This window comes from Urocampus carinirostris, chromosome 16 (genome assembly GCF_059441175.1).
Source record: "Urocampus carinirostris isolate Australia breed hairy pipefish chromosome 16, RoL_Ucar_1.0, whole genome shotgun sequence".
NCBI classification, from domain to species: Eukaryota; Metazoa; Chordata; class Actinopteri; order Syngnathiformes; family Syngnathidae; genus Urocampus; species Urocampus carinirostris.
The window spans coordinates 30,693,820-30,706,360 of NC_142364.1; the positions used below are offsets into that span (position 1 = coordinate 30,693,820).

Consider the following 12,541-nt stretch of genomic DNA (forward strand, 5'->3'; position numbering starts at 1 on the left):
TTTGAGACTGGGAGGTCGCTGGTTCGCGCCTCGGCCGAGTCATTCCTAATTGGTAAAATGGCGGCGCCCTCTGTTGGCTGCGGCTGCATCGGCTCGCTACAACGGGTCAGGTGTATCGACATTTCGTTCTGTGTACATTGTTACAAAGAATGACAATACAAAGGAAATTATTATTATTATTATGTTCTGCAATTATGGTCAATGATTTTATTTTTCTACTCATTAGATGCATTGCACAAATACAATACTATACTATTAATAATTTCTACACAAATAAATATGGGAGATGCATTAGATTTTCTCATTTTCACACAATTTTTTTTTTTTATGTGCCAGAGACGGATGCTAAAAGTAGGAGAAAACAAAGCCCCCCTGAAGGATAAAAATAAACATTAAAAAAAGCATATATATATATATATATATATATATATATATATATATAATTATATTTTTAAAATAAAAAAATAGGGGTGTGTGCATTATGCACAAATGAATACATTAAATAAGTTACTTATATTCATGCTTTGACACATTTGGTGTGACTCAACAGACTGTCAAGAGACCAAGAAAGGTTCCTGTGAATGTCCTAAACCGTCCTGGATCACCTGATGATAGAGTTTTCAATAATGACTACGCTGAAGATTACAACTACGACCAGGACCGTCGCAGCATGTACAGTAACAGGCAGGACCACAGCCTGGAGAGGGAACAAGGCGGTTACATGGATTCTGGCTACCAAACGCGTGAGCGTGACTACGACAGAAACTTGGACCGGCAAGATCGTGGCAGGAGCCTAGAGAGAGAACGAAGCCCCGAGCAGCATTACAAAAGAGATGGCAGCAGAGGCCGAGCCTTGGACAGGGAACGTAGCCCGGATCGGCATCACAGGAGCGACCACGCTCTCAATCGTGACTACAGCCCTGACAGAAGATACCGTAGCGAACGCACCTTAGACCAAGACCACAGTCCTGACCGGCGTTACCGAAGCGAACGAACACTCGACCGCGAATATAGTCCAGATCGACGATATCGCAGTGACCGTGCGCTCGACCGCGCAAACAGCCCTGAGCAGCGCTATAGACGGGACAGCCACAGCCCAGGACGCAACCGTGGGCGTAACCACAGTTTTGAGCGAGGACGAGAACGAATTACCAGTGACCCTAGGAAATACGATGAGCCCCTAAAGAGAGGCGGAAGCAGGGATCGATTGGAGCGCTCACCGTCTCCTGCGGCCATGCCAATCCCTATGCCACGCCCTGCTCGAGAATTGGAACCACTGGAGAAACCTCTGAATGTTTTACTGTTGAAAAATCGGCCCAATGAAGGTGAGGTGTGAAAATACCTGGTTAATGCGATACCAGTAGTCATGAATCTTTGTCCTTGAGAAACGTAGTCCTGCATTTTTTCCAAGTCTCCCTTCAAAACGGCTGCAGCCTATCATATCTAGAAGAAACCAGCTTTGTTGTAGGAGGGAGACAACGTGGATAATATGGCTCTCTAGGACTATGGTTTCCTAATCCTGTTCTGTATAAATTGTAGGCATGGGATGATATGGGATTCTGAATCACAGGCTTAAAATGTAATGCTTTTAATACTGTTGGAAACCCTATTAAAAAAAATTACGATGAAACTTTATTTGCCCTATTTGTTACTGTATAACGAGCATTCTCTTTTTTTTTACCCCCAAAAAAAGAACTCAAATCTTTGGCTGCATATGTTATACACGGGCGTTTACCATATTTGTGCAATGATTGATTAGTCGAAAACTTTGCTGACCACAATCGCAAAACATTGGATGTAAGAACCTGAGAGCGCCACGGTACCAAAGACTAATGTTAGAGATTTGAGAAAACAAAAAGTCGCCTTGAAAGCTATACATAAACACAAAAAAAAGCACGTCAAGGAAAACAATGCTTTGTATCTTATGATGAATCTCACTTTGAAGGACAATAAATAAATACATTGTACATTTTATGTCCATATTGTGTTTATATTTTAAGTTGTGAGTAAAAAATTGTAATCATGGCCGCATGTATGCAACAATGTGTGTCACTTAAAGTGCTTAGAATAGGATAAAAGACTAGAATAGAATTTATTGTCATTGTAACATCTGAAATGCACAACAAAATTAACATTTGTCTCTGGTACCGCAACCTGGACTCAAGTCCTGTTTCAACCAACTGCAAAGTTTTCTCTGAGAAAAAATAAAACACTACACCTATACCTTATTTAACAAAAAAAATAGGGGTGTGCATTATACACAAATAAATTGGTATGTATTTACATTTGCAGTGTAACTCCAAACATGCTTTCCAATCAATTAACCTACAATTTAAGTTTATTTTGCATTTGAAGTTATATCATTTTGCACATTAGTGAAGGATTCTGGCTATGCCACACATGCATTCTGAAACCTCAACTATGTTAAATTCGACAAAAAACATGTTGCAATTCTTCTATTTTTAAAGTCTAAAATTTTTGCAAATTCTGATTATTTTAACGTCAGTCCTTGATTACTTTGATTATGAGCTGCTAAGTGTATGCCTTTTTGATTTTTTTCTGATCCCCATGTTTTATTTCTCTGCTCATCCACAGTAATGCAGTGTGATGGAGAAAAGGAAAAAAATGCTTGCTGCACAACTATGCATAGGTGCACATCGTACAAGCTTTTTTCAAGATGCCCTCAAAACATTTACAAATCTTTAATAACCAGTGACGAACGCCTTTGGCATTATTCAAACCTTAGCTTTTTTTGTCAAACAGGTCATTGGCACATGCCTATTGTATACAGAGTTGACACAAAGTTTGATTTTGTTTTCCAGAGTATGGACTGCGGCTTGGCAGTCAGCTTTTCATCAAGGAGATGACTAGCACAGGGCTTGCCAGCAGAGATGGAAACCTGCAAGAAGGGGACATAATTCTCAAGGTGCTCAAGTATTGAACTTGAAAATTATGAACGTTCTCATGTTGACCATCAGCCCCACTCCTGTTTCTCGCCACATGACGAGTTCCTAATTGGGTTCTAAATTTACGGCATTCATGTCTGTCAGTTTTTCTCTGGATTGTTCATCAAGTTTCACAAGCTCATTCCCATCAAGTATGATAACACATTACCTATGCAAATAACCAGCTAAAAGTAACATTCCAACAGTATTTTCTATGAATATATGAAACATATATAAATTTATAGAACGCATGCGTGTCCAACGTAGGCACGATGTAAGCACACATCAGTTCACCTGCTGCTACAAGAGGTTTTCAAAAATCGTAAAAGCAAATTTAAAGTGATATGTGTAATAAACCAGTGAGTTTTTCCAATTTCCATTTTTTTTTTAAAACCATAAAGTACTTCCCCAAACCACCTTAATATGATGATTTGTCTCTTAATTAAACAGTGTTACCGTTTGTCATTCATCTTTTTTACCTTGTTTTCTGTACTATGGGGACACTGGATTACAAAGCCTTAGAAGATGGTCTATTGTAAAATTATTTTCATATATAGGGCGCACTGGACTTCAAAGTGCACTTTAAAAAATAAGCATTGTGAAATATTTTTCATATATTAGGCACACACGTGTATAAAGTGCATGGAATTAAAAGTATTGTGAGAGCTAAGGTTGCATAAAAAAATGTTTTCCCCGCTAAAATAAATTAATACATCCATTTTTAGTTACAGTAGATTTTAGCATTTCATTTTAGTTATGCATTCCTATATTTTATCAGACATATTTTTGGTATATAAGGCACATTTGACTATAAGGCGCACTTTCAAATTACAGGCTAATTTTTATAATATATTTACCGTAAAACCCAGACTATAAAGCGCACCTGATTATAAGCCGCACACACACCACATTTTGCGGACATTATTAGTTTTGTCCTTACACAAGCCGCACCTGTATATAAGCTGCATGCACCAACATTTAAACATGTAACACAGTCACCAGTTTATCCCAAATCTGACTTTAGGTGCCGCGATTGTAGGGGGGGTTTTAAGGGTTATTGTTCTATCTTCGATATTCATTATCCATTATCCGTTATCGGTCAGTTCATAATACGCTACAAAGCCTAGGAGCCGGGACACTTACTCTCAGCCAAAAGGCCAAGCTAAGGTCCTAGCCCTAAAGCCTTGCTGCGATCATTGCGAATGCACCGTTCCCGGAGGTACTGCAATACCGGGCCGATACGTGGAGTGGACAGAGCAAGCTCTTACTCGATTGTAACTGCAAATATAGTACACAATCCATCCACCACAATCGGCAACATTAACAGAAAATGATACCGGTAGTTAGAATTTAATGTAAACCTTTAAAGTCCAGGTCCCGTTGAAAGTAATCCAACAAAAAAAAATGTATATTTTTAAAGTTAAGAGTGGGAAAAATATATATCCACTATTGTCCGCTGCAACAACAAAGAGATTTAACTCAGCTTTACCCCACTTCCCATCAGCCTGCGTTTGCTCCGCCCTTTCTTTTTGATTCGCTCGTAGAAAACATATCACAATAAGTCTCTAAAATAAATACATGACAAAAATATACAGTTGCAAATACATATTATACATGGTTACACATATTTACAAAGAAAGACGGTACACCGAGAGAGTTTTTAAAGCTTTAATAATAATATAACTTTTATCCCAAACCGTGCCTGTGAAAGGTACCACCACCCTACTCCTAACACGCTTGCAACGCTCAAAGCGTAGCTGTTAAAAAAAGCCGTACTGCAATTGCGAAATTCACGGGAAACCGTCCTCGTCTTTCTCCTCATAACTGTCGCCGTCAAGGGCGTCTTCCTCATAATCGGAACGAACCTCTGTCCTCTGTCATACGGACAATTCGAACATAAACTAAGAGGATGCAGTCAACCTCGGCGCACAATTCCACCGGTCTAAATTTGACCTTTTGTACTCGAGTGCTGCTGGTGGCCGTTAGAAAAATTACATAAATTGGCCGCTTCACTGAATAAGCCGCAGGGCTGAACATTTGAGAAAAAAGTAGCGGCTTATATTCCGGAATTCACGGTTTTTATTTTGTTTTTTAGGTGTGCCTTGTAGTCTAAAAGATACTGCATAAAGAATCCCAGGAACTTGAAATTAGTTTGTGTGACTTGTCGAAAACTAAAAAAAAATATATATATATATATATATATATATATATATATATTGGGAAAAAATGAACCATTCAAGGGTTACTTGACTTTTCATACATGTTTTTTATTTTCTAATAATTGATAGCCCAGACTGTTGATCAGCTGTCAAAAAGTTACATTTCCGAAAGGAAAAAAATCTTGTTGCTTTGGCAGAAAATTGTGTGCATCTCATGCAATTATTTTATTGACTACAGTAATGTCCTCTACTCGGAAAAAGGTGCACACAATACAAAATCTAACTTAAAGCAATGTCCTGATATTTTTCGACATCCCGAAAAAAATGCTCATATCTATCGTTTTGCATAAGTCGAATGGTCGTAAGTAGGGGAGCGTCTGTAATATTTTTGCTCATTTTATTTTTTTAATTCAATAAATTATGTTCTTGATTATACATACATTAAAAAAATCTTCCACATTGGATGATTTTGGTCTTTCAAACGGACTACATTTATTTGAATTATTTTGTTAATGTGCAGAAGCAAGAATGAGAATTTTCCTAAATCATGCATACTATGTTCTTAATGCTTTTCGATAAATGTGATTCAACGAAAATCGAATTGTGCCCCTGTTCAAATTTTTGGGAACATTTTGCAGTCATAATTGTAGTCCATTTTAAAATTCTGATTATTGAAATACTGGACTTTAAAGTGAATTTAGTTAGTTATTTGTTGGAAGTGATTTGCATATCATTGTCCAGTACCCATGTTTTAGATCGGAATAGAATTGTCTTTATTTTCATTGATATCAACGTGGGCAAACATTGTATGCAATTAGAGATGGCATTCTTCTCTGACTTGTGGTACGTCATTGTTTTTGACCTTTGAAATAACCATCTGTGCATTTTCATTTCCAACATCAGATTAATGGGACAGCAACAGAAAACCTATCGCTCAGCGATGCGGGAAAGTTGATCGAGAAGTCTCGTGGTAAACTACAGTTGGTGGTCCAGAGAGACAGGCAGCAAGTGCTCATCCGAGTCCCTCCGATGGTGGACAGCGACTCGGAGCTCGATGGTGAGAGATACTTGAAACTGAAAAGCAGCAGGTCCTATCCGGTGTAGGCGCTCATCACCACGTGTAAACTCCAACCATATCGACTGTATGACAATGATTTGTGGAAATGTGTTGATGTTTTGTTGTCCATTCATCCTACTTTTCCATCACTAAATAAAAGTTTTATTTCCCCATCAGTTTTTAGTGTTTTTTACCTTCACAAACTTCACACTATGAGTTAACCAGAACAGCCACGTAATTTTCATGATACCCTTCTGCAGATTGCCCTTTTATACCTCGTCTGAATGTCACGTGATCTCCAATTGTACTGTGATTGGTCCAGTCCAACCTAGATAAGTGGTGTGAATGGATGTTTTTGCTCACCAAACATCTGCAGGGAGGGTGGAATAGCCAGTGGACATGTGACCCACTTTGTTTTTGGAATTATGTGTGTGCTCCATAGTGTGTATTTGAGGGTTCTCGCCTGCCTTTAGTTGGACGAACTAATCCACCTCCATAATCCTTCTATCAGATAGGACAGAATTTCATCATGACAGGGTTCACACCATAGCCAGTATTTGTCTCTTTGCTTTAAAAGTGAATAAGGGCTAACCTAGATACAATCAAATATTTCATTTGTTCAATCCATTCATTTTTGATGACTACACACATCAGTGGGAGTCAATTATATCACCCATTTTTTTCCCCTGCTGCTAAGTAACATCATAAACAGAAAAGCATTTTTTTTCCCGTCTGTCATTAAATCAGAAAAATATTCAGTTTTTAAGGGCATAAGGTTCACACTCGAGTTGTCAAGTTGCGGATATTTTTGTGTTTCAGATATTTCTGAAATAGAGTCTTATCGCTCCTACTCTCCGCAAGATGAAAGACGCGGCCATCATTCCGATCTGTCTTCGCACTCCTCCAATGAACGGCTCAGAGAGAAGCCAAGGTGCAGTATATCATCAGCAAAATTATATCCTTACAGGGTTGATGTATTCCTTACCATGCTTTTATTAGCAATCTTTGTGTTTGTGTATACTAAAGTCTGGGATATTTGGTGGATAGAAAGGGCCCTGTGTTTATTGGACCTTTTTCAAGACTACTTTCAGTCGCATGTTATTGTGTGAAAAGTGCTCTACAAATATTGTATTTTCAGCATTATCAAGCGCACCGGATTACAAGATGCTTCCCCCCAAAAAAATTGTCTTTTGTCACATAGTTTTCATACATAAGGCCCACCGGTACTATAAGGCGCATGAAATTGACACCATAGTAAGAGCTACCGTGTTCATAAGTGCAACAGTGCATTTTGTTCTCCATTGTGATCTGTTAGTCTCCACTTCTTCACCTGTGCGTCAATAACATTGCGAAAAACGGAAACGGTAAACGAAAAGTCTTTTAACAAATTACCACACAAGCTCTTTTATGTACGTATACATATTAAATAAATGGCGCACAGGTAAAGAAGTGGGAAAACTGATTAACCTACCAGAATGCACAATGCAAACCAGTGTTTCTGGCACAGTGAGTAAAAATAGTGTGATAATGAAATGAGGTATAATACCTTTTCACATGTAATCTGTACCACTGGTGGTCAAGTGGTTAGCGATGTGGTAGCATCCCGTAAAACCTCGTTAGTAAAGAACACCTTCAAATACTGTATGCATTTCCAATCTTATCCCTTGTTTCTGCTGTATAGGCGCACTTTCAAATTTCTGGCCAATTTGTTTTTTTTTTTTTTTGGTGCACCCTATATTCTAGAAAATATGGTAGATTTGATTAAACCAATTATTTGAAATGACCTTTTTTTTCTTTTTCTTTTTTTACCAGAGATGAACCACCAAATCGACTAGCTAAGATGGGTGCTATGCCAACCCCGTTCAAGGGTCTTGAGCGAGCTGTGGAAGAACAACCACCGCCTCCTCCTGAGAGGGTAGAGTCACGGCCTCTAACGCCACCAAGTAAATACTTCCTAATTTTCAAAATGTTGTGCTTTTCACATCTGCACACCTTTTGTATTTATGCGCTTGTATTTTATTCTTCTTTGTAAGCAATCACAATTGGCCCAAAGGTTCTTGCCCCCCCTAAAGTACCACTAAAGCCTAGCAAAGAAGACCAAGAAGTATACGGGTCAGATGTTTTTATTATTTGGGTCACTAGTTTTGAACGGGGTAACATTAGTAATAGAAGTATTTGAATATTATAACATGTTATTCTTTTTTTTTATCTTTTTTATCTTCCAGGCCAAACACACTGATGGTCCGGTTCAAAAAAGGTGACAGTGTCGGTATGAGGCTTGCAGGAGGAAATGATGTCGGGATTTTTATTGCAGGGGTTCAGGAAGATAGTGCAGCTGAACAGGAAGGTCTTCGGACTGGCGATCAACTTGTGAAAGTGAGTCTTGCTTTTTTTAATTTATTCTAAACATGACTACATCATATTGTGTGAATAAATGGGAAAACATCAAGCACATTTCACACAATTAATTCTTACCCCCATTTTTTTTTTTTTTGCTCATTTTATGCATTTCTTTGTATTTCACTTTTTTCATGATTTATCCTATGAAATGGGGAAAAATAAACCTTTAAAAGTGGAAGATGGCAATGGTGGTAGTAATGACTTTAAATTTTAACAAATAATAAAAAATACATCTTAACCCATTGGCTGAACATGTTTGTTATGCATTTCTTTGTATTTTACCAATGTCAAGATGGCAATTATTTTTCTCATATAATAAGTGGTTGTTGATGAGGTAAATTGAGCAAAATATTTTTTTTAATCTTTCTATCCATTTTTCCTTAAGACTTGAAGTTACACTGTCACAATCCATTCTCCATCCCAATACTTTTTTGCATATTACTGTTAAAATATACATTTTTTCCTGAGAGGGTCGCCAGTTTTTTAAACAGAAACTTCATGTATCAAAAAACAATATTTAATTAATCTACCTATTTTGAACCAGTATCTGTAATTAGGTGTCTAAAATTTAGGAATTCACTATATGATCAATATATTGCAGTGGTATCTCATATTTTCTCCCAATTTTGTTTTAAAAAAAGTTCTCAAATCTCCATTGTAATCGTAGAAGACAACATTCAATACACCATAAGTGAATACCTATGTGTTAATAGATCTTTGCCTATTTTGAGCTTGCTTTTTATGTAACAGGTGAACAACGTGGACTTTAGGGGTATGGTCCGCGAGGATGCGGTACTTTTTCTTTTGGAGATTCCTAAAGGGGAAGATGTTACCATTCTTGCACAGAGCAAACCTGAAGGTATTAAAGAGTCTGTCAAATGTAGTTTATCAATGTTCATTACAATAAAAAACAAAAGTTCAAGTCATATTTAAAACTTTGATGTATTTAATAGCACAGTTCTTGAAGTGTGTACCTTTGCCCTGGACCGACCTTACCAAAATTATATTTACTCTGTTTGCTTAACGTTTCAGTTTACAAAGATATTCTAGCATCTGGCAGAGGTGACTCATTCTTCATTAGGACGCACTTTGAGTATGAGAAAGAGGCTCCTCAGAGCCTTCCTTTCACCAGAGGAGAGATTTTCAAAGTTACCGACACACTATATGACGGCAAGCTGGGCAACTGGCTGGGAGTTCGTACAAACAAAGAAAACCAATTGCTGGAGAAGGGCATCATTCCAAATAAAAGCAGGTATGAATTGTGAAGGCAAAACTGTATTTTTAAGTTTTCTTTCGCAATTTAATCACTTCTCAGTTGGAAGAAACAGTGGTGACTGATTTTGTTTTGTGTTATAGAGCGGAGCAAATGGCAAATGTCCAGAATGCTGCGCGAGCCGCCTCAGGTAACGACCGAGGTGACTTCTGGAGGTTGCGTGGGCAAAGAGCAGCCAAGAAAAAAGATCTTCGTAAAAGTCGAGAGGATCTGAGTGCAGCACCGGTCGCAACGAGATTTCCAGCCTATGAGAGAGTTGTATTGCGTGAAGGTAATGTTATAAAACCTGCATTTTACAACTTAGAAAATGGCTAAATGTTGTCATTTATCTGAAATTAGAGTATCTGTGCACCTAAATTTTGCACTTTATTACTGAAAAGTTCATTCAATGACCATACAATCTGTTATTTCACCTGAGCATTGTTCCTCAAAAGGAATAATAGGAAGAGAATAAGTTAATAATTTCTTGATTATCTCTTGACACGATTGTAAGGCAATTACATTGCTATTCTTTACTTAAGTGTACAATATATGTAATTTTGGAATAATTTTATCATAGTAGCATATAATGCAGTGGGGATTATTGTGAATATTTGTGTGACAATTAGTTGTCTCCAGCAATTCCTAATCTTGACAGCTCTATTGCTTTCAAATATGCTGCATCGCTACATTTCAATCAAGTGTGGTCACAAAAAAGAAATCGCGAATGTGAAAAATATTTGTGAATAGATAAATGTCAAATTTGATACAGCCCTAGAAAAACAGCACAGATATTTCATGATGGTACGTTTTTGTGAATGGTTCTTAATCTGTTCTCGGGAAATTTTGTGTCATTTTGACAATTTCTTGCAACACACCAGACATTGTGTCACAGCATACTTGTGCCACATTACATTGGTTGATTATTTGAACTATTTATACTGTTGTTTCCTGTTTGCATTCTTTGGCAAAAATTGTTCCCAATTGCTTGTTTTTCAGCTGGCTTCAAGAGACCAGTGGTCATATTTGGGCCCATTTCTGACGCTGTAAATGAAAAACTCGCAAGTGACATGCCTAATGAGTTTATCGTTGCTAGTAAGTGTTCATATATTTGGATTACGGGGACATGATGGTTGAAAAATAGTCGGGGACTTACTCCATCCTTTGAATACTGTGATTTTCCCCTTTATAGAAACTGAGCCAAAGGATGCAGGAAGTGAAAAATCATCTGGAGTTGTGAGACTTAACACAATACGCCAAATCATCGAACAGGTTTGTTATTCAAAAAACACACCCTCATAATCTTAGCTCAAGTTATAAATTGAGAACATGTTCCGCTTAGAACGCTCATGCGCTGCTCGACGTGACCCCAAAAGCTGTTGACACCTTGAATTACACCCAGTGGTATCCCATCGTCATCTTCCTGAATCCAGACAGCAAGCAGGGAGTAAAGACCATGAGGAACCGCCTTTTGCCTGGATCCACCCGCAGTGCGCGCAAATTATATGAACAGGCCATTAAGTTGCGAAAGACATGCTCACACCTTTTTACGGGTACGTTTTGTTTGATTACTGGAGCTATATCATGTTAAACACAAAACACACCTAATTGAAGGCATACAAATATTTTTTTTTTAAATTCAGTACTCCGGGTTTAAGTCTTTTATTATCTCTTTATAATAAACATGCCACAAAGATGGACAGAAAAGTCACTCAAATCCCAAAAAACAATGAACTTTCATAGATGGACATGGGCAAAAAGCTCTTTTTTTAAAACCATTTTTAGGGAGAGAATTATTTAAATAATATTAACTAATAATAATAATAATAATATAAAGGGAATTGAGCATTCAATCGGATTTATTTGGCCTATATGGTGTTTTTTTTTATCTGTATGTACCGTAATTATTCGTGAATAAGCACTTTTTCTTTAACTAAAGAACTTGAAGCTGGGGTGCGTAATTTAAGGTTTCCTTAAAAAGTTTAAAATTAGATATTGTCTCTATTTTGTACATGTTAACAATGCCCAACTGAGTTCAAAGAGCTGTTATATATCTTTCTCCCGCGCTTATCTTACATTTATCATCAGTTTTCTGGCCACAAAGCGCATTACACTGAAGCGAAGCCAAGGGGGACAGAGTAATATCACACGCGTGGTCTTCTTTTATTTCAGGATGAAAATGGTAAGAGTAAAAAAAGGACTGTTTCGAACACAGTCCTAATGCCAACCCATAACCCCAAAAAGATGAAAAAGAAATTCTTTATTCGAGCACATCTAGGAATTGCACATATTTGCTCACGCAACGAAAGTACCCGCAATGATGATTTCAGACAGAAGATGTCGGTCAGCAAGTACAATATTTTGAAGTTACATTTACCACCCCTAATGTTATATTACCTTGCTTGTGATGAGTCCAAAACTTTTAGGACCACAATTACAAAAGATTGGATGCAACAAGAAATCGAACCGAAACTACTTCACCAACGAGTGTTACAAATGACATATTAAAAGGCATACATTTTATCTACTTTTTACACTATTTTTTTACTCACTGTACCAGGGATGAATGGTAGACATAAGCGAAAACAGAAAGCTGTCCTTAAAGGTATAAAAAAAATTCGCAAAATAGTTGGACCAGGGAAACAACTCTTTGATGGATCTGATGATGAACGGACTTTAAATAAATAGATTGTAAATTCCATTTTGGTATTGTGTTCAAAGTTTACCT

General features: G+C 37.4%; 1 protein-coding gene across 9 annotated transcripts in view; it reads left to right on the forward strand.

Annotated features, from left to right (window-relative positions):
* tjp2a (tight junction protein 2a (zona occludens 2)) overlaps positions 1 to 12,541 on the forward strand; it is a 73,007-nt gene that overhangs the window by 43,729 nt on the left and 16,737 nt on the right. For all 9 annotated transcript variants that reach the window (XM_088319612.1, XM_088319606.1, XM_088319609.1 and 6 more), the window contains 13 exons: positions 551 to 1,325; positions 2,823 to 2,926; positions 6,008 to 6,161; positions 6,981 to 7,092; positions 7,974 to 8,104; positions 8,195 to 8,273; positions 8,387 to 8,537; positions 9,312 to 9,420; positions 9,594 to 9,813; positions 9,918 to 10,105; positions 10,813 to 10,908; positions 11,006 to 11,085; positions 11,156 to 11,366. In XM_088319612.1, coding sequence (XP_088175738.1) covers positions 551 to 1,325; positions 2,823 to 2,926; positions 6,008 to 6,161; positions 6,981 to 7,092; positions 7,974 to 8,104; positions 8,195 to 8,273; positions 8,387 to 8,537; positions 9,312 to 9,420; positions 9,594 to 9,813; positions 9,918 to 10,105; positions 10,813 to 10,908; positions 11,006 to 11,085; positions 11,156 to 11,366 — 2,410 coding nt within the window. The remainder of the gene's footprint in view (positions 1 to 550; positions 1,326 to 2,822; positions 2,927 to 6,007; positions 6,162 to 6,980; positions 7,093 to 7,973; positions 8,105 to 8,194; positions 8,274 to 8,386; positions 8,538 to 9,311; positions 9,421 to 9,593; positions 9,814 to 9,917; positions 10,106 to 10,812; positions 10,909 to 11,005; positions 11,086 to 11,155; positions 11,367 to 12,541) is intronic.